The sequence below is a fragment of the Erpetoichthys calabaricus genome, chromosome 8, assembly GCF_900747795.2.
Source record: "Erpetoichthys calabaricus chromosome 8, fErpCal1.3, whole genome shotgun sequence".
NCBI lineage: Eukaryota > Metazoa > Chordata > Cladistia > Polypteriformes > Polypteridae > Erpetoichthys > Erpetoichthys calabaricus.
Window position 1 is genome coordinate 24,922,437 of NC_041401.2, and position 26,345 is coordinate 24,948,781.

General features: G+C 41.9%; 1 protein-coding gene across 1 annotated transcript in view; it reads right to left on the reverse strand.

The window, feature by feature from the left end:
* LOC114655408 (xin actin-binding repeat-containing protein 2-like) overlaps nucleotides 1-26,345 on the reverse strand; it is a 293,034-nt gene that overhangs the window by 52,455 nt on the left and 214,234 nt on the right. The window contains 2 exon segments of the mRNA XM_051930911.1: nucleotides 3,209-3,340; nucleotides 20,172-20,335. Coding sequence (XP_051786871.1) covers nucleotides 3,209-3,340; nucleotides 20,172-20,335 — 296 coding nt within the window.

Below are 26,345 nucleotides of genomic sequence, written 5' to 3' on the forward strand. Positions count from 1 at the left end.
AAAAACACCCACTTGTTGCCTGCAGTGACAAGTTGCCAGTGACTGTGACAAGCAAATGGTTTATGGGGACTTTTCTGACATTGCTCAGCATAGCGGTTCATTTCAATGACTGTTTTCTCCAGCAGACTGTCAATTGTAAGTAGCCCAGATAATGATGATCAACAGGTATCTTTAGACCAGGGTTACCCATAAATGGGCCACAAGGCCGTGCAGAATTGTCAGCAGTAGTATGACAACAACAAATAATAATACTGTGAATAATTCATTACATTTATATAGCACTTTTCTCACTGCTCAAAGCGCTACTGCACACAGTGAGGACCCGGGACATGAACCCATGTTACCCAACTCCTGATGTTATAAGGTGGTGGTGATGGCCAAATATGTCTTCATTCCAGTCATGGCACAATGGAAGAAGCTTGTATGTACACAGTGTTTTCCATATTGCAAGACAAAAACCTAGCAACTCAACTGACCAATGAGGAAAGACTGCCTAACCAATGAAAACATTGGATTACTATCATGTGATTTAAATGCTGTGACTGCGTGATATAAATGGCAGGTGTTGTTCATTTGTGAAAAACAACAATATTGTGTACATGAAGCTCAGGAAAAATGAAATCTAGAAATTATAGGGGCGACGACATTGTCTCAATTTGCCAGAAACTTGAAAGATGTGACATACTAGGTTTTACCATAGCTGGTGAGCCATGATCTTCTTATTTCAAGGCAGTAGCACTACCACTGCGCTACCTGCACAAACATCAGTGAAACCTGACAGGTGGGAGTCTACCAGACTGGTGTCCGTTTTACTGTCCCTGTCCGTGTCTGATGACCAATTCACATCATCATCACTATCACTTGATTCAAGCAATGGTTCAGTTTCAATTTGTTCTAAACTTGCTTTACGGCTTTTTTCTTTGCCATTGTGCTTTTGGATGAAGTGTCCGTCCCACTCATGATTATTGATGAGCTACAAACAATTACCACAGAGTGGCAGAATGCATAGAAATATTCATGATATTTTTTTTGAAGCATAATGATATTTCATCCAACTAGATGGCAGTAGAATACCGTTCCAAGAGTTTTAAGATTATAAAGCATATCATTACATGTCACCCTGACTCTGACTTGGGCTTAACTGTATTTACATAGACTTCCGAGCCTGATGTTGCCAAGGATGTTAATAAATAATAATTTGCCATGAAAACCAGGTATGGGCTGGCATTCTGGCCAACAGGACAAGGGGAAACCAATCGCATGGACTATTTGCTCCCCCAATACAATAGTCGGAAGTCTTCCTGGACTACATGGATACCCGCAGGGCAGGCTGGGAATTGCACTCCCATTAGACAGCCTTGCTGTATTCCAAGAGTGCCACCAGGGGAAGTTGCGGTGACAGATCATCCCCACTTTAAGGAATTTCTGTCTGACCTGGAAGCGCTTCCAACCTGTAGTGCGGTAACACCGGAAAGACTCTTAGATCTGCCATAAAGGGAGCTGCTCGACCTCATCCAGGTGAGTCAGAGTCAGGAGGCAGCATGAGAGAATTTATATTTGTGCACTCAGGCTGGTGTTGTGTAAGAAAGGTGTTGGAAGTGAATATAAAGTTTATTTGAATCCAGGTGTTGGTGTGTTGGAAGGCTTGGGGGCTCAGTGGTCACAAATTAAAAACAGATACTAGTAAGATGGTACAGAAATAATAATAATAATGAAAAAATATTACATATATTATATTACATGCTTTTTCTGCATGTGACACTGGAATTGCTTATTTTAACAATAATGTAGATATAGCCATGATGAAATGTCAATCGTCCTTTGTTTTGCAGGCTACCCCATAAAGACAGGAACACAAAAACTCAAGAGAGGCATAACCTGGAAATGTTTAAGCCTCTAGGAACCAAAAGGTCTTCAGGGGACCAGCAACACACAACTTTAATAGTCGAGCAGCCACCCCTCCTGTGCATTTGACATTACTCAGTCATTCCAGGTTCCATGCCGATGTGGAGTCTGTATATGTACAGTTTTCTCTCACATCCCAAAGGCTTGCAGGTCAGGTTTAATTTGACTTCCTCTGAGTGTGTCCTGAGATGGACCGGCTAACAGTCCAGGGCCCAATTCTGCCATGAAGCTCAAAGCCCCCCTGTGACCCTTAACTGGTTAACTTGTTTAGAAAATGGACCAGCTAACAGTCCAGGACCCAATGCTGATTGGCTCAAAGCCCCCCTGTGACCCTTAACTGGTTAACTCGTTTAGAAAATGGACTGGCTAACAGTCCAGGGCCCAATGCTGATTGGCTCAAAGCCCCCCTGTGACCCTTAACTGGTTAACTCGTTTAGAGAATGGACTGGCTAACAGTCCAGGGCTCAATGCTGATTGTCTCAAAGCCCTCTTGTGACACTTAACTGGTTAACTCGCTTAGAAAATGGACTGGCTAACAGTCCAGGGCCCAATGCTGCCATGATTGGCTCAAAGCCCCCTTGTGACCCTTAACTGGTTAACTCGCTTAGAAAATGGACCAGCTAACAGTCCAGGGCCCAATGCTGCCATGATTGGCTCAAAGCCCCCTTGTGACCCTTAACTGGTTAACTCGCTTAGAAAATGGACTGGCTAACAGTTCAGGGCTCAATGCTGCCATGACTGGCTCAAAGCCCCCTTGTGACCCTTAACTGGTTAACTCGCTTAGAAAATGGACCAGCTAACAGTCCAGGGCTCAATGCTGATTGGCTCAAAGCCCCCTTGTGACCCTTAACTGGTTAACTCGCTTAGAAAATGGACCAGCTAACAGTCCAGGGCCCAATGCTGCCATGATTGGCTCAAAGCCCCCTTGTGACCCTTAACTGGTTAACTCGCTTAGAAAATGGACCAGCTAACAGTCCAGGGCCCAATGCTGCCATGATTGGCTCAAAGCCCACTTGTGACCCTTAACTGGTTAACTCGCTTAGAAAATGGACCAGCTAACAGTCCAGGGCCCAATGCTGATTGGCTCAAAGCCCCCCTGTGACCCTTAACTGGTTAACTTGTTTAGAAAATGGAAACCCCTGCATACTGCATGTCCTTACGTCTTACCTTGTGCATCCTGAAGTAAACCTGCAAAAAGGCAACGAGTGACAGAGAGCAGAAGCGAAAGAGTAAATTCAACAGGGTGGACGGCAATACATTTCAACTCTTGAACCTCCATTTGCATTACAATATGGTTAATTACCTGTACAGATTTGTGCTGGTAATGGATCTGGGTGACTGTGCTGTGCGAAGATGCAATTTCTTGGCTCTCAAATTGTTTCTTCACGCTGGCAAGCCCTCCAGGCAAAGACCGGGCTTCCGTCTCTTCCACAGCCTAATGAAGCGGGGAAAAGAACATTAGCTGTCGTCCCTTCAGATGCAAAGAAACGCATAGGATGGCCTTAATAATACATTTCTGACTCTCGTCTTTTGGTAACACTCCATCCTGTTAGGCAAGAAGTTTAACAAGTCAAAACAGCAGCCGCGTCTCGCTGCTTTGGGCAGATATATATGAGCCGAGCGTTCAGCCGGCTTGCACTTGTAGAGACAAATGGCTGTGACATTTCAGCCTCCCATGTCAGACGTCTCCAAGCAGGCCGGCGACTGAGGTAAAGGTGATTTACGAGCAGCAGTGCCCAGGTTAAATCTGTAGGGGGCGCACAAAGCATGCAATGGCCTAAGCAACTGCCCTGCCCCTCTGCTGACTCACATATTCTTTCCTTTAAAAATCATGACAACTCCCACCTTAGTAATATTATGTGGAATTAAAAACAGGGATCCTATTGTGCTATTCGAAGAAGTAGAGACCCTCTCATGTCATCACCTCCACCTCCATTAATAAACAGTAGACAGGATACAAGTCAGCCTTCAGGCACATACAGCTAAAGACATTCGGAGAGCCAGCCTGTCATCTCATTGGATGCTCGTTTCTGTTCCTACTGTACGACTTGCATGACCGTCTGAGTGTGTGCATTTAATAATTATGGGGTAGCACTTTGTCAGTAATTGGGTAATAAAGACAATAAAATAACTGACAACTTCGCTTCACGTTTTCATATAAACATCCTGGCATCTTACTGCAAATCACAAATGAATTAGCAGGCTGCTTTGCAGGTTACTTATTTATTCCCAGGAAAACAAATCTGTAAAATATGCAGGCCAAGAAGGGTCTTACACCTGCTATCCAGCCCCTCTCGCACCCTCGTTAGTGCAGGAAGGATTCCGAGACAAAGAGTGTTGTTACATTTCATGGAGAGCCAAAGCAGGCCTAATATAAAACACTAGAAGTGTCCGAGATGCCCAATTCTCCTAACTGTTAAACACTCCCCTCCTGGTTTATATGTCATATCCTTAGATTTCTAACACCACATCATGGATTAAGAACCAGGAATAGAAATGATTTTTGTTTGCAAGGGGCTTAGCAGCACATCTCAAACGCGTCACTGGTGTTTGCAGAGCTCAGGGCAGCACAATGGCCTCACCCACTGCTGGTGTGCCGTTCTGTGCAGCTGAGCTCCACTTGTCCTCTGCTTCGGGTCTCATGCTCTCAACTTTATATGAAGGCACTCAGTGATGTAAGTACTTGGACTCTTCGCTGTGGCACTCCAAACTGTGCTCAAGTGCATCCTGTTTGCCTTAATTCTCCTTGAGATTTGTCACGAAATTGATTGGAGTCCACCTTTGCCAAACTCTACTAACGTCTACCTGTGTATGTAGCTTGTGTTGGACAGCTAGTGCCCTTGCCCAGCCAGGGGGACTGTAACATAGTGAAAGGACTGGGAGAGCAGATATACACAGGGCACTGCCTCCCCCAGAGCGCTAAATGGCAGCCCCCCAAACCCCCACCCCGGGCTGCAGCAGCACCTCACATCCCCGCAGCGTTCCATTGAAGTTGGAGTTTGGCACAGCCCTACTGGGTTCCTAGAGGAACTGCTTTAGGATTTCACCACACCCAGGAGTGATGCCAGACCTCCCTAACCAGCCCCCTGGAGTACCCCCAGGTGCAGCAAAAAAGGAGGCACCTCACTTCACTTGAAGAGCCAGAGTCGGGGGGTTGGAGGGCAGATCTTGCCAGGGAGGAGTGTAGAAGGCTGCGACAGAGAAAGAGAAGCCAAGGAAGAGAAAGGACTTTGTGCTTTATTACTGGGATGATTGTGCTTCTGCACTGTGCTTGGGGAGGGTGGGAAACTGGAAAAACATTTCCAACTGAATAAAAGCCTTGTGTTGTATGCACTTGTGTCTGTTGCGTCAGGTATTTGGGGAGTTGGTGCACCCCCTGGTGGCCACAAGGACCATGATTCACACTGCATGTCAGAACAAAAAGTCCAAAGGACTTTCAGTAGACCTCAGCAATGAAAATGTGGTGAGGCAAAGAGCAGGGCGAGAGGATAAAAGCATTTCTAAAGCTTTGAGTGCTCCCTGGGACACAGAAGCCTAAATAATTGTGAAATGAAAAAAGTGGAATCAAAGACAAGATACTGTATACTAAATGTACAGGATCAATAAGGTGGGGTTTGGAGGATGTTCATTATGAAGTCTTTTTTTATTGCACCCCACTTCCTCATTTGCTATATATTGCCTTTGATTTCTGTATATCTAATCTTTTTCTTGTGATGACGACACTTGGTGGGTTGTCAAAAGCTTAGGAATAAAAAACTATTTAAAGATAGATAGATAGATAGATAGATAGATAGATAGATAGATAGATAGATAGATAGATAGATAGATAGATAGATAGATAGATAGATAGATAGTATATGACAGACAGACAGACACATGATGACACTTAGAATTGTGGCCAAACAGTTCAGTTTTGTTTTCATCAGAGCAGCGAATGTTGTCTGAGAGTCCTTTAGGTGCCTTTTGGCAAACTCCAAGTGGGCGTTCATGTGTTGTTTGGCCACTCTGACATTTAGCCCATACAGTATTAGTGGAGTTTCACCATGATGGTTGTCCTTCTTCAACATCCACACAGATTGTCTAGAGCTCAGCCAATGTAATCACTGGGTTATTTGTCACTGATCTAAATATGGCCCATCTCCCCATATTGCTCAATGTGGTCAGGTGGACAGCTCTAGGGTGTTCCAAACGTATTTGCCATTTAAGTATTACAGAGGCCACTATTCATTTGAGAACCTTCAATGCCAAGGAAGTTTGTAGTTTTCCCCAGGCTCTGTGCCTCAACACAATCCTGTCTCTCAGCTCTGTGGACAATTCCCTCAACCTCATGGCTTGGTTTTTGCTCAATTGTGGGACCTTCCTAATTAGTCCGGTCAACTGAATTGGCCACAGTTGGACTCCAAACAAGATGAAGAAACATCTCGGTGATGACCAACAGGATGGGATACACCTGACAAAAACTGCAAGTGTCAAAGCAAAGGGTCTGATGACTTATGTCAATGGACGATTTCACTTTTATATTTTTAATAAATATCAAGAAGACTCCTAAAATACTGTTTTTTCAGTTTGTCATTATGGGGTATTGGGTGTTGCTTGATGGGTAAAAAATTAATTTAAAGGATTTTTAGCACAAGGCTGCAATATAACAAAACATATATACACATACATAAATACATACTTTAAAATATATATACTGTATATACTGTACATATACATATACATACATACACACACACTGTAGATAGATAGATAGATAGATAGATAGATAGATAGATAGATAGATAGATAGATAGATAGATAGATATGAACGGAACTATATGACAGTCAGACAACTTTACAATTGTGTAACAGGCCAGCTGTATTGTTTCTCCTGGGTCGCTACCATTTTGTGCTGCTCTCAATAGTAAAGACATTATATAATAAAAAGAAAATGTTCTTAACAAATCTTTTAACCTGAGAGCTTGACACCATTATGCTGAGAAATGGCTGAGACTTTAAGTGAACCCTCTGGAGCACAAAATGTTAATTGACTTCCTGTTTATAGCAAAGCCAAGCATTGCCATTTAATGAGAACATTTCTTCCTAATGTACCTTTGCCGTTATTAAAAAAAAATAACAGGGACCACAACAAGAAAGGGACCTGCCATCAAACACAGCACAAGTCCATTCAAATCACCTAGAGGTGAAGCGAGAAGGCCCGCTCGCAAGTATCTTTAAGGCCCTCTGACGCTCTTTCTCTGCTGTGCAGCGGTGAAGCTATCGTCGGGGGTTTCAGCTCAATGACTGTTAAAAGTCATAAGGAGTGGAAATGTAAGGAAAACCCCATGAAATGTGCCAGATAAAATTACCATTCAAGGACCAATACATTTTTAACAAATATATTCTTCTTGTTCTAATAATATCTAAAAATATTTCTCAATTTTTGCAAGTAACAGTTTGAACGGATTCAAAATGACACAATTGTCACCATTCTTTGAAAGTTAAGGTAGGCCTTCTAATGGGATTGCAATGGAGGGGAGTCCTATGTAATCGCTTTGAATTTTATTCTGCCATCCATATATTACATATCTCAGAGTAGTAATACTATTAATGATGCAGGATAAGACCATCTCTCCTTGGACGTGCCATCATAAAATGCACTTTTGTGCCTACCCACCAATGGCCATCTTGCCGTCCCCTCCAAAGAGACTGATATAGAATGGCTACTCTGATGGGACCAGAATCAATTTCAGTTCCCCTGACCATTTCAATGTCACTGCCTGAAGTGAGATTCACCTCGTCATTACTGATAATGACAGGCATTTCTTACGAGACGGCATTATGAGGCTAGGGGAAGACACATCTACACTGTTGCACTTTTACAGCCCGAGTAGTCCTCGGTCTAACACTTATGTGAGACACGCCTATACCATTGTCTAAATGATGCTCGAGTCTAATGTTAAGGCGGGCGGTTAATGGAGTTTTACCTTTCATTCTTGTCAGTTAACCAGTCATTGTGATTTTTATTGACCAAGATTATGGCTCACACTGTTTCCTTTTGTTTTCAATGTCTTTATGTGCTATAAGTAGATGTTAACTTTTTAAATAAGCAGATCATTTGGCTAGTGGGGTTCACCTGGTGTACTGGCCCAAGAGCGATTTCTGTCATTTTCATATATATACTGTATATGATGACCCAAACAGGTACAGAATGATTGGTGATGTTGTGGCCGAGTGTGGGTATGTGCCTAGAGATGAAATGGCACCTCATCCGTGGCTGGATCCTGAGTTCCAAAAGATGCTGGACATGGGGGCCCAGGATAGATTATGCCCCTTGTGTCTTTGAACTAGGGGACAAAAATGTATTCAATAAGTGAACAGACTGAAAAATTGGGAAAAGTGGAAGGTCCCGCTTTTTGTTACAGGGCGTTAAAGCTATGGGACAATCTGCCTGCTCACATAAAAAATACCTCCTCAGTCTCAGTTATTACATCCTGGCTACAGACTCACTACTTTAGTCTGGCATACCCTGACTAGAGCTGCTTTTTAGCTGTGTATACTGCATCTACTTGTTAGTCATTTTAACAAAAATAGAAGTAATACAATATTTATAAAACGTTACTAATCCTCCTCTATTCTGTTTCTCTTCTTGGTATCTCAGGCCCGGTCTTAGGTATTATGGGGCCCTAGGCGAAATGGGGGTCCAGGAGCCCCCCTGGAAGCTCTGTGAAATGCGTGAAAATTAGACCAAGGAGTCGATCCGGGGCCCTAGGCGGTCGCCTACTTCGCCTATGCCGGGCCTGGGTATCTTGATGTGGCACTTGGTGCCATGGATCTACTGCTGAACTGTTGTCATGCCCATGGAAAAGATACTGGGAGCCTTGGAATCAACAAAAGGAAGGACTCTGTCATCAGACTGGATGGCCCAGCACAGATTTTACTATAAAATGCCCAGAAGGTGGTATGTGGCCAACTGGCCAAGGTTAATTTTCTCCAGGAATGCTGCTGACTGGAGTTTTTATTTTCCTTTGTTCCACTGTCTATTGGCCACAGTTCAACAATTACTAAGTAGTTTGGAATTAACTATTAATTGTCTCTATGTGTACTCATATAAGTAGTAAAGCTTGAAATTACATTTAACACCTGAGAACTTGTCACAGTGCTCTGCATTTAGAAAGTCGCGCTATACCAAAATATACTGAATTAAAAGATTAATGGAGGTATGGCTCCAGTTAGTGAGCAGATGGATGAATCAATTTGTTCAATAAATTGACAAAAGGATGAATGGGTTTAGTAGGTGGACAGAGGATAGACGGATTGGTGGACAGACGTACAATGGATGGGTGGGTTCAGCAAGTGGGCAGAAAGATGGATAGGAAAATGCATAGAGTGGTGCACTTATTAAATGAACCAGATGGACAAATGGATAGCTGGAGAGATTCAGTAAATGTAAAGGAGGATGGATGGGTGGCTCATTAAATAAACAGAAAAATGACTGGGCTCAGTAAATTCAAAGATGGATTGAGTGAGTTCACAAAATGAAAAAATGAATAAGTGGAAGGGTTTAGTAAATGAAAAGGTAATTGGATGAAAGGATAGGTTCCGTAAAAGAATAATTTAACTAACTGCCTAGCCATAGGGAAAGATCAGAAGAGACACATTTCGAGGAAGTATACTTGCTTCATTTTCAAAAAACACTTACTATAAATCGTATATTATATGATACCAGTAACGACGTACTGCATGATGTTGTGCAGTGAATACACTTGACTTGAGCATTCATAGTAATAAAGATACTAATACTAATAAAGTATCTATCTATCTATCTATCTATCTAGATTTCATCCTCTTTCTCTGTACGTTTACCATTCGTTTGCTCAGTGGTTGATGCGATTGCTGCTTCCTGAGCAGCTCTTCTTTTCTCCACCCTAGCGGCCCGCTTTTTCTCTTTCGTCTGCATCTTTTCGCTTTAAAACTGATCAAGTCAGTGTTTGTGTTGCAATTACTTAGTACATTTTCCTTAATTTTACACTTAAGCTTGCACTTAAATAATTCTTGAGGCAGATTGAAGACTTAAGATATGAAGAGGTAGAAGAAGTGACAACGAAGGTGGTAGCGATGAGAACGATGAGCGTACCCTGCTGACCACTGCCGAGAGTTGATTCTACATAAAATAAAAGAGTAACAAAAATCATCACCCCGAAAGTGGACATTAGACATCACGTATTAGATGTGTACCAATTTTCAGGTCACTAGGTCAAATGGTTTGCGTTTAAAATCCTGGACAGACAAATGAACAGCCATAGTAGCGTATTATATAAGAAGATAATACTTTTTGGCTTAAAAAACATCTCACTTGAAGTGCCCGACAATGGTTTTGCCCCTCACTATTCATGTTTATGTGTGAAATCCGTTCGCTCAGTTCCTCCTCCGTTTTGAATGCTTTGAGCCCAGCAAGGCTGCTGTTTTGGATTTTTCCTCCTCCTATGGCACTCTAAAAGTGTGGTTACCACGGGCAGCACGACCACAGCATGTTCAAGTCAGGCAGGCTCTGATATACTAAAAAAAAACAAAATTCATGTTGGGCTTTAATCTTAAATGGTACATTTACTTAGGCTCAGTGTTCCTAGAGCAGCTCTCTAAACATCACAGCTCAGTGTCTTTATTGTGTAAAAGACATTCATTGCAAACAATTTGACAAAGCAAAAGTTACTAAAAGGGTGACCAGTCAGTTGCTAATATTGTACTGGTCATAACATGCAGGTGGTGTTTATTAGTCAGCCATTCTTAATGTTTTGTAACAACCTTGTATATAAACGCCTACGTGTGTGTGTGCGTGTGTGTGTGTGTCTGTCTGTCTGTCTGTCCGGTCCGGAAGTGAGAGGTGAAGTCGGGGTGAGGGCTCCACCTCCGAGGAAATAGAAAACGCTTAGCCGTATGGGATATGGCCACACGGATACCACAGCCCTGCTGGATACCATGGGGGCCACCAGAGGACGCTGCAGGGAGGAGTAAGGACTATTTTCCCTACACCCCGGAAGTACGTCCCAGTCACATGGGCAGAAGAAATGACATGCTTCTGGGATGAAAAAGAAGAGTTCATCTGACCCAGAAGTGCTAAGAAGCCACATGGACCAAGGGTTCAGAGGCACTTCCGGGTCACAGACTATAAAAGGACTTTGAGCTGAGTTGGGAGGCAGGGTGGCTAAGCGTCTGGAAGTGGAGGATTGTGATTTGATTATAGAGAATTGTATTGTTTATTGAGTATTGTGGAGTGGAGGGTGCTTTGTGCACATTATTATTATAAAATAAATAATTCTTGGACTTTTATCTGGTGTCCGGCGTATTGTCCGAGGGTTCAAGGGAGCGAGAGCGCCCTTATCTGTCACAGCCGCTAATAACACAAGCGAGGCCAGCACGTCAGCAAAACGAAACCTCAGAAGAAAGACAAGGTCGCTTGGCCGCTAATACAGAACCGAGGCGAGCACAGCAGTGAAACGGTATCCCTTTTACTTTTCCTCCCACCATAAACACACAAGTGAGACGAGAATGTCGGCAAAACAAAACCTCCTAGGAGAGAGACGCCCAGAGTAGTTCCTTTCAGTTACCTGACATCTCTACATTTCAATTTTTTTTCTGACAATTTCAACATTTTCTAGGACGGCCAAGGTGGTAGGGATGAGAATGGCACCCATACGCATGTGCCGCACAGCCACCCTGCTGCGTGCTGTTGAGAGTTGATTGTACAATAAAATAAAATACAAATAAAAAGAGTAATAAAAATCATCACCCTGAAAGGGATAGTAGACGTCAGGTAGCATATGTATACCAAATTTCAGGTCAGTAGGTCAAACAGGTGATTTAAAATCCTGGACAGACAAACGGACAGCCACGGTAACGTATTATATAAGACCAGTAATGGCGCACTGCATGATAACGTGCAGTGAATACACTTGACTTGAGTATTCCTAGTTTTCATTCTCTTTCTCTGTACATTTAGCATTCATTTGCTCAGAGGTCGATGCGCTTGCTGCTTCCTGAGCAGCTCTTCTTTTCTCCACCCTAGCGGCCCACTTTTTCTCTTCTTTTCATGTTAAAACTGATTAAGTCAGTGTTTGGGTTGCAATTACTTAGTACATTTTCCTTCATTTTTCACTTAAGTCTTCAATCTGCCTCAAGAATAATTTAGGATATGAAGAGGTAGAGGAAGTGACGGTGAAGGTGGTAGGGATGAGAACGGCGCCCGTACGCATGTGCCGCACGGCCACCCTGCTGGCTGCTGCCAAAAGTTGATTGTTCAATAAAATGAAATAAAAATAAAAAGAGGAATAAAAATCATTACCCCGAAAGTGGACAGTAGAGCTCATGTAGTATATGTGTATCAAATTTCAGGTCAATAGGTCAAACGGTTTGTGTGCTACAGGTGATTTAAAATCCTGGACAGACAAATGGACAGCCACGGTAATGTATTATATAAGATCATCATATGTCATGAGGATGGTGCAATAGTATGATAAAAATGTGCACTTAAGAAGAAAAATCCAATTGTTCCGTAGGCATATTTATGACCCTACTAGATCAGATACAAACTTCTGCAGTTTTTTTTAGCCCCTAGCTGAAATACCAAAGCAGGAACTGACTGGCCAGCTGGACTAGGGGGCTGAATGCTTTGCATCGGTCAACTTGTAACCCGTTTCACAAGGGTGCTTTGCCATAACCCTATGCGGACACATCAGAAGCATCATTTCATTTTATGTGAGCTCCAATATCAGACACAGGGACACTTTAGATCATATGAGCCCTTTCTTCAGGAAGAAAATCTTGAGTGGAAGGTGTATGAAGAGTTTATGAGCCTTTTGAAACCAGGGCTGCAATGTGGACAAAGTCACGCTAGTACAGGAAAGGAATGAGCCAAGGGATTCGGGTCTGTACTACGACATCCCATTGGTCTGGTAGGACATCTAGGAAGCTGGACTAACCTACATTTGGGCTAACAAAGACATAGCTCTCTGTTGTCACATCTGTCCAGATGCAATGCTGCTATCTCTCTCAATTCATGTAGAGGCCAAGTTGGAGAAAAGACAATGCCAGAGCAAAGACCGGTCAGCATACTAAGACAGAGAGCCACCAGGTAGCCTATTATACAGATTCTATTAATATTGTTTTGCCAGCACTCACATTTGTATTCTGCTTATATGTTGGGGACATTCCGGTACTTGAATTACCTGGGATTACAGATGGTATGTATATAAAAAAAGGGGGGGGTGGTAGTGTTGAACTACAGTAGCAGTCTGGGATTTGGGGCTTTCTGTTATATTCTACATAGCCATGGGTGCTGAGCAGGCTCCTCTCAATCATGGAGAATCCACTGCATCCACTAAACAGTATCATCTCCAGACAGAGGAGCAACTTCAGCGACAGACTGCTGTCACCATCCTGCTCCACTGACAGACTGAGGAGATCGTTCCTCCCCAACACTATGCGACTCTTCAATTCCACTCAGGGAGCAGGGTAAATGTTAACATTATAGCAAGTTATTGTCTGTTATATCTGCATTTTTATTACTCTTTAATTTAATATTGTTTTTTTGTATCAGTATGCTGCTGCTGGAGTATGTGAATTTCCCCTTGGGATTAATAAAGTATCTATCTATCTTTCTAATAAGGAATCTAAAATGGAAAAGAGGATCATACTACCATGACAAAACACACATCATATTCTATCCCATTTCATACTCTGCTTCATCCAAATGTATCTGGCCGTGAAGATCAATACTGTTCAGCGTGTCGCTGTGGTCTGTGTTGCGGAGTAATGTATTATTTTGTGCGTTATGCAACTGTGGCTTGGAAGTAACTCCATGTAACTGCAAATAAAAAGGCCTAGCAGTTATGCCAAGAAAGAGATTCATTACAGTTTAGCTTTCATTTTTACAATTCTTAACAGCTTGTACTTTCTGTCCATTTGCAAGTTCAGTCTGTAGTTGTTTTCTAGACCTGTTTATGAAACAAGAATGTGTTTCTACTTGCATTATTTAATGCTTGCTTTAAAGGGCAGAATAGACTTCTTATCATGTATACAGCCAACTGTTACTTAACATGTTGTGCCTTTGGTGGTCTCATATGCATATAATAATGGGCTCTATTCTGCCTGATATACTGAATATCAATCTGTTGATTCTCTAGCATTTATTTCACAGCAGTATTTAGTGAGCTTTGTACTCCTATAACCTGCTTATGAAAAATTATTTTACTATGAAACATGCGGACATCCAGTCCTCCTAATATCAAGGGTTCCAGCCACAGTGATGCACGAATACCAGGAGATAGCCACACCACCAGGGCCTGACACTCGGTGGATCCCGGAGCTGTCATTTGCCTTCTTCCGATTGCATAATTGGCTTCTGCAATCTGCCCCAGGCTCAGCAGATGTCACTGTTCTTCTTTTTCTTTCTGCTATGTCATCTTCTCAATCAGTTTGACTATACAGTTTGTTGTAAGAATGATGCGAAATTTGACAACTTTGGTCAGGTAGCCACATATTTTGCTTTATTGGCACATATTACATCATAACCTTTCGACTAAGACCAAAATCAAGGTTCTGACCCCAGTGGTTTCCTGGTAATCATGTGACAGATGGACACAACACTTTATATATAGAGATGTACCATATATATTTTACTATTCAGTTCCTTTGCTTGCTTTTGCTTTTTATTATACATTCTTGTTTTTTTCCATTATGATGCTCCATCTGACTGTGAGAAGCTATTTCTTCAGTCTCTGCCAGGAGAATACTGATAAAGCTTTGCTCCCAACATTTTTTTTTCTAATACTGGTTTATTGTGCCAAAACAATATTATCTTACAAAAAGTGTTACCACACACTGGCATTTTCAGACCCCACAACCACTGGTCCCCCAGACACGCTGGGGCACCATAGCTGCTGACCTGCTTTACCCAGAGACTTTTGAAATGTAGCCTTCCATTACATTTCACCACCAAACATCTGCAGGCTCTGGTAACATCTGGATGAGATAGCAGCCAGTGGACTGACAGCACCTCAGCTAATAGCTGCGCTCATTTCTGCCCATTTTTATCCAGCACCTCCCAATAGGCCCGAAATCTGCATTTGTATTCTGAAAGATTCTTTAATACAAATTAAATATTACATTCCTATTTGAATCTTGACTGGTGTTTTTTTTTGTTATTTTCACTTTGTCACCACTGTGGCTTTGAAGCAGATCTGTCAAGTCAATGTCACATTACATGACTTCAAGTCGTAGGGGATGTCAAAAACGTGACTACTGTAGTTGCCAGCCTTGCCACCAGATGTCAGATTATGTGACTGCAAATCGCAAAATCGACAGATTAAGTCCGTGTCACACTACATGACTTTTCCAATTATTTTAAGCCATCATCTTCATTTACATAATCTTAGCTAGTCAGAGGCATTCGTAGTATGCTCTTGTGATTTAGTGACTCAGTCCAACTAATCTGTGACAAAAAAAAAAATCAAACAGTCTGATTTTATCATAAATCATAGGGGTTTGTGTGTGATTCTTTAATACAAATTAAATATTACATTCCTATTTGAGTCTTCACTGGTGTTTTTTGTTGTTGTGTTTACTTTGTCACCACTGTGGCTTTGAAGCAGATCTGTAAAGTCAATGGCACCTTACATGACTTCAAATCGTAAGGGATGTCAAAAACGTGACTACTGCAGTTGCCAGTCTTGCCACCAGATGTCAGTTTATGTGACTCAAAAATCACATGTTATGACAGATTAAGTCCGTGTCACACTACATGACTTTTTCGATTATTTTAAGACCGTCTTCATTTACATAATTTTGGCAAGTCAGAGACAGTCGTAGTAAGCTCTTGTGACTTGGTGACTCAGTCCAACTAATCTGTGACAAAAAAAATCAAACAGTCTGATTTTGTCATAAGTCGAAGGGGCGCTTGTGTGTGATTCTTTAATATACACTAAGTATGAAATTATTATTCGAGTCCTGCCTTTTGTTTGTTTTTTGTTGTTGTGGTCACTTTGTCACCACTGTGGCTTTGAAGCAGAACTGTAAAGTCGAGGTCACATTACACAACTCCTAGTAGTAGAGGCTATCAAAATCGGTGACTTTAGCTGCTGATGTCATCGCCCGAGTATGTCAGACTGGAAAACTAAATATTGCAGGGTATGTCAGAATAAGGTTGTGTCACATTACAAGACTTGTCCCGTGATTTCCAGCCAAGATATCATTTACACAAACTTAGCAAGCTGGAGGCAGTTGTCACTCTATCCTGTGATTTAGCGACACATCTGTGACTCGTTCCAACACAATCAAACAGTCTGATCTTGTCATAAGTCGTAGGGGCTGTGTGTGTCACTCTTGAAAATGAACTAAGAATAAAATTATTATTTGAGTCCTCTCTGGTGTCCTGTTTTTGTTGCTATTGTGGTCACTTTGTCACCACTGTGTCTTTGAGGAAGAAGTGTAAAGCCAGGGTCTTGTTACACTGCTTCTAGTCCTATGGGATATTAAAAAACTGAACGACTGCAGTTGCCGATCTTGCCTCCAGATTTCAGATTATGTGCCTCAAAGGTGCAGATGGCCTCCTCTGGGATTTCTAGTCACTTAATCTGACATACTCTAGTGGCGAGATTGACAGCCCCTCTGACAAGAGGTCATGCCCGGCATTGAACCTGGACCAGTTAGAGAGCTAACATTCCCTACCTGCCTTCTGAATTCCTGGTCTTTGGTCCACTAAGGCCAGAGATACAATCATAAGAGGGTAACTGGCACAGCTGCCAGAGCTTCCTAGGACAGTCCAAAGAGGACAGATAGCACACAACCGGGAACACAACTCCAAATTTAAAGACATTTGGAAGATGAATAACAGAAGAAGATGGGGGTCTAGCCGTAAGTATAAGCCTAAGGGAAATACGAGGTGAGACACAAAAATAACTGGATTTCCTCAATATTTATTGATGAGTGACAGCATTCTAAACATTGCCTCCTTCTATAAACTCCCCCTCCCGATCTCTACACCGCTCCATACGTGTCTTCCATTGATTGAAACAGTGCTGGAAGTCTACTTGCTTGAGGCTCTTCAACAGGCTTGCAGTTTCTGTCTTCCTTTCATCCATTGAAGGAACATGTATTCCCTTCAGGTCACACTTGATTTTCGGGAACAAGTAAAAAATACAGGGAGCTAAATCAGGCGAATAGGGAGGATGATCGAGGACAGGAATGTTTTTGTCAGTCAAAAACTGCTTTACAGGAAAAGCATTGTGCGCGGGAACATTGTCTTGGTGAACCCCCTTACCCCGACCTGTGCGTTAAACATCTTTCACATTTTCTTCCTTGAAACGTTTCTGCCACTCAAAAACTTGTGTGCGAGACAAACTGTTATCACCGTACACTGTTTTTTATCATTTCTGTGGCCGTTTTGTTTCGTGAGAAATTTGCTGTTGATTCGCTGTTCGATTTTTTTCACCCGAAATTATAGCGGTAACTTGTGTAGCAATTGTTGTGCAAATACTGACTGGGCTCTTCACAGAATATACCCAGCCGGTCAGCGGTTTGAAAGGGCGTGTAGGAGGGGATTTAGTTCTATGATTCACTTTCGGCTGACCTCCAGATGGTTTTCCAGGAAAGCCCCAAGCCCAGTCCAGTTATTTTTGTGTCTCACCTCATAAGTCAAGGCCATCAGGAAGCACTGCATGCAAGTAGGAAACAGCCCAGGACGGGGCAGTGCCATTCCATGGAAGACCCCGTTCACGTGCACACCTAACACCACCATGAAGGGCCACCTAATCTAACTGTTACGACCCACTCTAGATCTTCTTGTTAAACTCGGCTTGTTTTCTTTAATTTGGTGCAGATAACGTAATTGCATTCTGCCCTAATTACCCACCTATTGAGTTGCCCACTGGGTTGTGGGTGGGAATGTATGTTATAAAGAGAAGCTTGTTTGGGTTTTAGGGTAGAGAGAGAGTGTGAGAGGAGAAGGATTTGGCTTTCACAGAGCAAGGTATAGAGAGTTAGGGTCGGATGGTCTGGCTTTGGGTTTTGTTTTTCTTTTTTCTGTTGTAAGCTAACCATCCATGTGATAAATGGGGACAGTGTGTATTATCTAGCTGTGTGAACTTTATTTAGCTAGATAGCGAAGTCAGTGTTGCCCTCCTGCCTTGTTTCTGTTCTGTGTGTAACTTTCTCCATATTTTGTGAGGTTTTTACTTTTGGACAATTACACTGGTCAACAAACATTTTCCTACTGGGATTCTTTCACCTGTACTTTAACAAATTTCACTTGCCGACTCCAAATCTGAAAACCGTTTTCGTCCAGCACATCCCATTTTTTAGTTATGATGTTCCAGGTCTTGGACAACTAGGGTGACTGGACAGTAAAGGCGATGCGTTTCAGCATTTAAGAAATAAGTTTGGTCTCGAGAAAAGTGAAGCCAAAATTAAAGAAGGTGTTTTTGTTGGCCTTGATATCCGTGAACTGATGCTTCACGATGAGTTCAAAAGGAAACTGAAGCCCACTGAATCAGCACCCTCATTCGTGCAGGTTGTCCAGAATTTTCTTGACAGTCACAGAGCAGAGAATTCTGCTGAGCTTGTGGAGAATATGCTGAAAGTATATTAGCTTATGGAAGCCACAATGTCACTGAAGACGCATTTTTTACGTTCTCATCTCGACTTTTTTTCACCAAATCTAAGCCAGCGTTTCTCAACCTTTAAGTATTTGCGGTCCAAATTTTCATAACAGTTTTAATCGCGCCCCCCTAATGTTTTTTTGAAACCCTAATAAAATTAATTCCTATATTTTTTGCTGCCGATACACCGCTACATGTTTCAAATTTCCCTACGAATAGAGAAATGACGGCACATATGGCAACATTCGCGCCCCACAGTTTGAGAACCATTGATCTAAGCGATGTCAGAGGTGAGTATGGGGAAAGATTTCATCAAGATATAAACGTGATGGAAAACTGATATCGGGAAAAATTCACTCCGAGCATGATGGGTGAATACTGTTGGTTCTTTCAAAGAGAGACGGATGTGCAGTACAAGAGAAAAAGCGAGTGCATCCTACATTTTTGGGCATGCTGACCTCACTTTTATATTGAGGTAAATTGACATAAATATGCTGTAACGTGTCTCTGGTATTGTCTTCTGGTTTGTTTCCAGAATAAACACATCAAAACAATTTTGGTGGGACATATCGTGTTGATATATTACAGTATATTGATATTCAAAAGTGTCAAAACGTCAATGATGTGTATTTCAAAATCCTGACTGCTAGCTAAATTCCAATTACATATATGAAATCAGTGTAAAAACTTAATAAAGAGATGCTCTGAAGTTCCCAGAAGAAAACAAAAAACAATTTCTGTAGACCAGTGAAATGGAATCTGTTTTTATTTAGCTAGATTTAGTGTTTTGTCTCCCTCTCACTTGTGGGTGTCCTATTTATACACCCCTTGGCCTTTTGGTAGGCCTTAACACTAAACACACACGTTTTCGGGGAGCTTAGTAGGATGACGTGCAAACTCAACCCAGATGTGAGATCCATGAAATGTCAGCACTTACCATGGCATCCAAGACACAAACTGATTAAACTACAGTATCTTCATCGCTCTCTGAATCGCTTGTCAAAGTGTGCTGGGATTGCTGGGCACCATGAAAGGCACTGCTATTGGAGGACGTCTGTAGGGAGGATTTCACCAGCAGCTCTTCCTTCACCATCTGTCCATACCCCTAACGTGGATGTGAACATTGGTGTTGTCTACTGTTATTTTAAGGACCGGTCATTCATCACGCATTTACTATTACTGGAGGAAAAAAACGTTAAGAGAGTGTCCACTCGGTGTCTGTGCAGGCAGGCAATGAACCTCCACTAACACAACGGATCCTGCCGGCTTGAAACTCCCACACGGCTCAACCTCTGGTGTTAACAGAGGAGGAGCAGCCAGGGAACAAGACACCCCAAGAGTTGTATTCCTGTAGCCAGCAGCGTGCCATTCCCTATTTGCTTGTATTTTTTGCTCCTAATCATTTAACTCCTACTGTGGATTAGCAGAGATATCATTCCGGCACAGCTGGGAAATGCATTAACTGAGATAACAAGCCGTAGCCTTCTCCTTGTTTCAGTATGAGGAAGCGTGTAAGCCAGTTTATGACTGAATACAAACACACACACCCCACCACCCCTAACCACAACTGCCAGCCACTTTATTAACTGGAGGAATTGGGCAGTTTATTTTTATCAACACTTCATGTGATCTTACCGTGGAGGAGGCACCTGCAGGCTCCTTCTTGGAGACAGCTGCTTGATACATGGCCAGCCTTTCCTTCAGCGAGATGGTCTCCTGGTGATCCAATGGGACACTGCTATTACTGTGAGCAGCGTCCTCTGGAATTCCAGTTCCAGATCTGTCAGTGCTGCCAGCAGCTACGAAAAGACAGAGTTTCAAAGAATGAATAACGAACATGCTGGGCAATACTCAAAGTAAAGAAAGTTATAAAGACAAAAAGAGACAGCACATTCACAATCACTTTCTCCAACCGCTGAACCCTATCACCTTTCTGAAAAGAAAATAATCAATCAGTCTTGCTTTTTCTCATGCTGGTGGTCAAAGGTTCTACAAGCTATTTACTGCTGCTGGCCTCCACAGCCCCCAGCTGGGCCCTTCGGATGAAGCTTTCCATTTTAGGACTGACAGGAGGCAGGCGACGGATTTATTCTCAGTTTCTTTAAAAGCCTTACCTAGGACCTTACTTTAGGGGGAGTGACTTCATCTGGGTAGGTTAGACCACCATACTGACTCACCACAAGTTTGGACCTTCAGGGGGCATTTGTACTCCCATCAGCTGAAACCCCAGACGGGTGATCTCCATTAAACTAAGGACAGGACTTCTAAAACCCCCAGTGGGGATTTGGGGGTGTCATATTAAAAAGGAAGGATACTAATGTGGGTCAATTGTGTTGTGTTTTTTATATTTGTAATGAACTTTCCAGTTATCTGATTTCATTAAAGGTTCTTTTTTTACTCAGCAGTTACAAAAAAGCCAAATTAAATCCATTGTGATTCTGTTTGGTATAACAATAAAAACATGAAAACTCAATGAGGTGATAGATAAATAGAAAAGGCACCATATGAAAGATAAACAACAAAGGCACCATATCAGACAGACAGAGATAGAGATAGATAGGAAAGGCACCATATGACACAGACAGACACAGGAAAGGCACTATATGACAGACAACAAAGGCACCATGACAGACAGACAGACAGACAGACAGACAGACAGACAGACACAGATAGATAGGAAAGGCACCATATGAAAGACAGACAACAAAGGCAGCATATGACACAGACATATAGACAGACAGACAGACAGAGCACCATATGACACAGACAGAGACAGACAGACAGAGACAGGGCACTATATGACAGACAGACAGACAGACAGGAAAGGCACCATATGAAAGACAGATAACAAAGGCACCATATGACACAGACAGACAGAGATAGAAAGATAAGACACTATATGACACAGACAGACAGACAGACAGACAGACAGATAGGAAAGGCACCATATGAAAGACAGACAACAAAGGCACCATATGACACAGACATATAGACAGACAGACAGACAGACAGACAGACAGACAGACAGACAGACAGATAGGAAAGGCACCATATGACAGACAGACAGACAGATAGAGCACCATATGACACAGACAGACAGACAGAGACAGGGCACTATATGACAGACAGAGAGACAGATAGGAAAGGCAACATATGACACAGACAGACAGACAAGGCACTATATGACAGACAGACAGACAGACAGACAGGAAACATGACAGACAGACAGACAGAAAAGGCAACATATGACAGACAGACAGACAGAGATAGAAAGATAAGACACTATATGACACAGACAGACAGACAGACAGATAGGAAAGGCACCATATGAAAGACAGACAACAAAGGCACCATATGACACAGACATATAGACAGACAGACAGACAGAGCACCATATCAGACAGACAGACAGAGGCAGGGCACTATATGACAGACAGACAGACAGACAGACAGACAGACAGACAGACAGATAGGAAAGGCACCATATGACAGACAGACAGACAGATAGAGCACCATATGACACAGACAGACAGACAGAGACAGGGCACTATATGACAGACAGAGAGACAGATAGGAAAGGCAACATATGACACAGACAGACAGACAAGGCACTATATGACAGACAGACAGACAGACAGACAGGAAACATGACAGACAGACAGACAGAAAAGGCAACATATGACAGACAGACAGACAAGGCACTATATGACAGACAGACAGACAGGAAAGGCAACATATGACACAGATAGATAGATAGATAGATAGATAGATAGATAGATAGATAGATAGATAGATAGATAGATAGATAGATAGATAGAGGCACTATATGACACAGACAGACAGATAGACAGACAGGAAAGGCACCATATGACACAGACAGACAGATAGGAAAGGCACTATATGACAGACAGACAGACAGACACACAGGAAAGACACCATATGACAGACAGAGATAGATAGGAACGGCACTATATGACTGGCAGACAGACACACAGGAAAGGTGCCACACCAAAGACAAACAGCCGAGTACTAGCTGGTGTGGCTGTTGGCACTCTATCTGCCTGTTCACATACCGTATACAGTGCGATATCTACATGATCACACACTAAGATATGCACATGCATGCCCATCTACTATTCTGTTCTTTATTTTTCAATACACTTTGTAATTTTTACATTTAATTGAAATAATTGTGCGTGGATTAAATTGAAATATGCCATTGTTTGCTATGTAAAGCACCTTGTAAGTGTGGATTCAATGATTATGAAAGAACGGACTGATTGAATCACATATATACACATTATTTAAAGTGCAGTATGTACTAATCTATAACTCTGCTTAACAAAACCATTTCTATTCCCTCATTTATAATTTACACATTTGGGTATTGGCATAGTGTGTACACAAACTATAAATAGTAAAGTATATACAAGTATGCATGTACCAGGCGTACACACTGTACATTGTCTGGCATTCATTGAACTGGCAGGTAAAGTGACTTGCTCAGGGTCACACAGTGTCAATAAATAGGATTTGAAGCCACACCTTAGGGTTTAAAGTCCAAAGTCTTAAGCACTACGATGCACTGTCTACCCATCAACCCACGGTACAGTAAGTGCCTGTCACTTTACAATTAAACAGACACACACAAGAGTGCAGCCTAATAGGACAACACCTCCATGCAGTTGCCATACAGTCGCCATCCCCTTAGGGTCCTCGGTCTGTACACACTCATACTCAGAGTACAAATGAAGGCAAAGGTCAGAAGCTCTTAGAGAGCAACAAAGAGGAAACAACAAAAGTGTCTGCCGTTGTGCTTGATTTAGCAGAGTCACAGAAAGAAAGAGTGATTCATGGATAGTGGAACTGCACCATTTCCCTAACGAAGTTTAGGCCTATGATTCGAATACCTAATGGCTAATCCACTTAACTTTGTTAAAGGGAAACCATCTTTCAATACAGAAGAAAGTGGGCCATGCACTCATTTTATATTCACTGAAATCAAACATGCAGTTCTACTAATATGGCGCTTTTATTTTTTTTTTCTACTAAAAAATCCTCATTTTAATGTTGGACTGGCAAGGCAGTAACTTGTTATACGATATAAGACACTAAATTAAAAACTCTATAATAAGGCTAAAGTTAAAAATTGCACACGTTTCCCTCATTCTTTTTCTTTTTTTTGTTTTTAATAGAGCCTACATTCAGGGCTGCCTATTGTTGTGCCTCCACAGGATCTCTGCCCTTCTGTCTTATTTATACTCGACATGTTGAGGACAATTAATCAAGTGAGGGATTATTACACTCATCATGTGATTCAGAGGAAATCAAAATTAGTCTCGGAAGTAGTTTTATTAAAATAGAAACAGCAGCAAAAGAAGCACAAGCCGGCTTTATTCGGATGAAAAATGACAAGAAGGCCTTTTTGTTTTCCAAGAAATGCCACATTCACTAGATAATTAGCTCCAAACACATTCAAGACTTCTGTGTCTTCTCTCCACTTGGGATCACAGATGGACATCCTGTGCTGTAAGTGTTACTCAGAATGTTGAGCGAGGGGGCAGTCGAAGTCATATAACTCACGGGATTCCACTGCACTCACAGGTCAGATCTCCCAAAAAAAACTAAATACAGACTTGGACAAATCTAAATTGGTCCAGTATGACAGGATGAGACTGTCATCCTCTTCAAGGTTGGAGCCGTCTGAGAGGCTCAGGCCATGCAACTTTAAACTTTATTTAGGAAATGGAAAGATGGCTGCACCTTCAAAACGTATGGTCTTCTGACTTGACTGTACAGTAAAACTTTGGATTGCGTGTAACTTGGTCTGCGAGTGTTTTGCAAGACGAGCAAAAAATTTTTAATAAATTTTAACTTGATAAACGAGCGAGGTCTTGCAATACGAGTAGTACATACTGTATATGCTTTGTCTGCCGAGTGTCACGTGATCACAACTGAGCTGATAGTGGTTCTCTCTCTCTCTTGCTGTGGGATTGTGGGTAATCATCTCCCATGCTAGGTCTCAGTTGGCGTGCCTCACTCGTATAGTCAACATCCATATGAGTGTATACTGTTTACTATAGCATTGTGACCACATGTGTGTGTGTGTGTGCGTAAAGCATTTTGTAATTGTGTCCAAGTGTAGTGACAGTTCTTTAGTAACTGTACTGCAATGAAAAAATTTTGTAGAAAAGCACCACCCGAATAAGACTGTAGCAGTTCGAGCAATGACTCTGTTTAACGACAATGCAATGTCACATTTCCGCGAAATCCTCAAAAGGAGGCAAAAAGCAACTGTCATTGGATAGATTCCTTGTTAAAGTCGCAAAAAAAGAAGAAGATTCCAGTGAGCCAACAGATAGCAGTGATTCCGCTAGTTAGAGTGGAAGTCGTCCTACACAATAACCCTCCTCCTCCTCTCCTCTCCCTCACACCAGTCATGATTCTTTTCAAAGCGAAAGTGCAGGTTAATTTGATTTATGTATTTTTGATTTAGATTTTGTATTAATCATTTTTATATGAATATTTTTGGGTTATAGAATGAATCATCTGAGTTTACATTATTTCTTATGGATGAAATTCGCTTTGATATAGGAGTGCTTTGGATTAAAAGCATGTTTCCGGAACGGACTATGCTTGCAAACCAAGGCACCAATGTATTGGCTGTTTGTATTGACTCAGCTTCTTCAGCCTTTCTGTGATATGATGAACCATTTTGTGTAACTCTTGGTGACAAATCTCAGAATGAAAGGCACTTTAGAAAAAGAGACTGAAGGAATGGCCCACCTGGACAACAGGAGAGGGAATTATGTGCAAATGCCAATTATAGACTGTAGATTGGCATTTAAGACAGTAAATCTCTTATACAGTATGTTCATCACCAAACTCTGAGTCCTGTCATCTGAACACTGCACTGTGCAACAGAGTTTTTAACAAGACCCCAGATGGTTCGAGTGGGTGGCCACAATTCATCTTCCCTAACCCTCAACACAGGGGGCTCCACAGGCCGGTGTTCCGAGTCCACCGCTGTACTCTCTTCGACATACATGATGGCATGGATGCTGACAACTCTAACATCAATGTCAAGTTTGCTGATGACACCACGGTGGTAGATCTGAGCAGGCCTACATGAATGAAGTGCAGAGTTTGTCACACTGGTGTCAGGACAAGTCTTCTCCTGAATGTTTTTATTTTTAATTTTTTCCCCAATATGTTCCATCATTTCTGATAATATTGTTCTCATCATATACTACGTATTTTCATGGAAATGTATTCTAGTTAGTTTCTATGCATCTTATTTTGTTCTCCGATATTCCTTGCAATTTGTGGGTGTATCCCCAAGAGGCGGGGCCTACTGTCCATCACAGGTAAGGGACCGCCCTCCTCAAGTGGGAATGGAAGTCCAGTGTGATTGATTTCAATGTGCTCTGATGCTGGCACTGCTGTAAGTATTGTTCTCTTTCTGATTTCTGATTTGTTTTGGCTTTTAGCCATTTTTGCCCTGAAACGGAGATATTCCTATAGATTGTGTTTTTGACTTTGTTTGCTTGGATTGCCTTTGGAAACTCCTTATTTTACTTGTTTGAATCTTTTATTGTATTTGTCCTTTTCATTCTGTCAGAGTGTTAGTTGTCTTTGCCTCATATTCTTTGAAAAATATCATTTTGGATGATTATTTGGTTATTCTGAGGGTCGTTTTATGTTTTGTGATTATAATAAAGATGTTATTTATTATTTGCATTTATAATTTAATTATTTTCCTCACGCTATTTTGTTTTCTTCATGAGACGATTTGTTTGATTGTTGCTA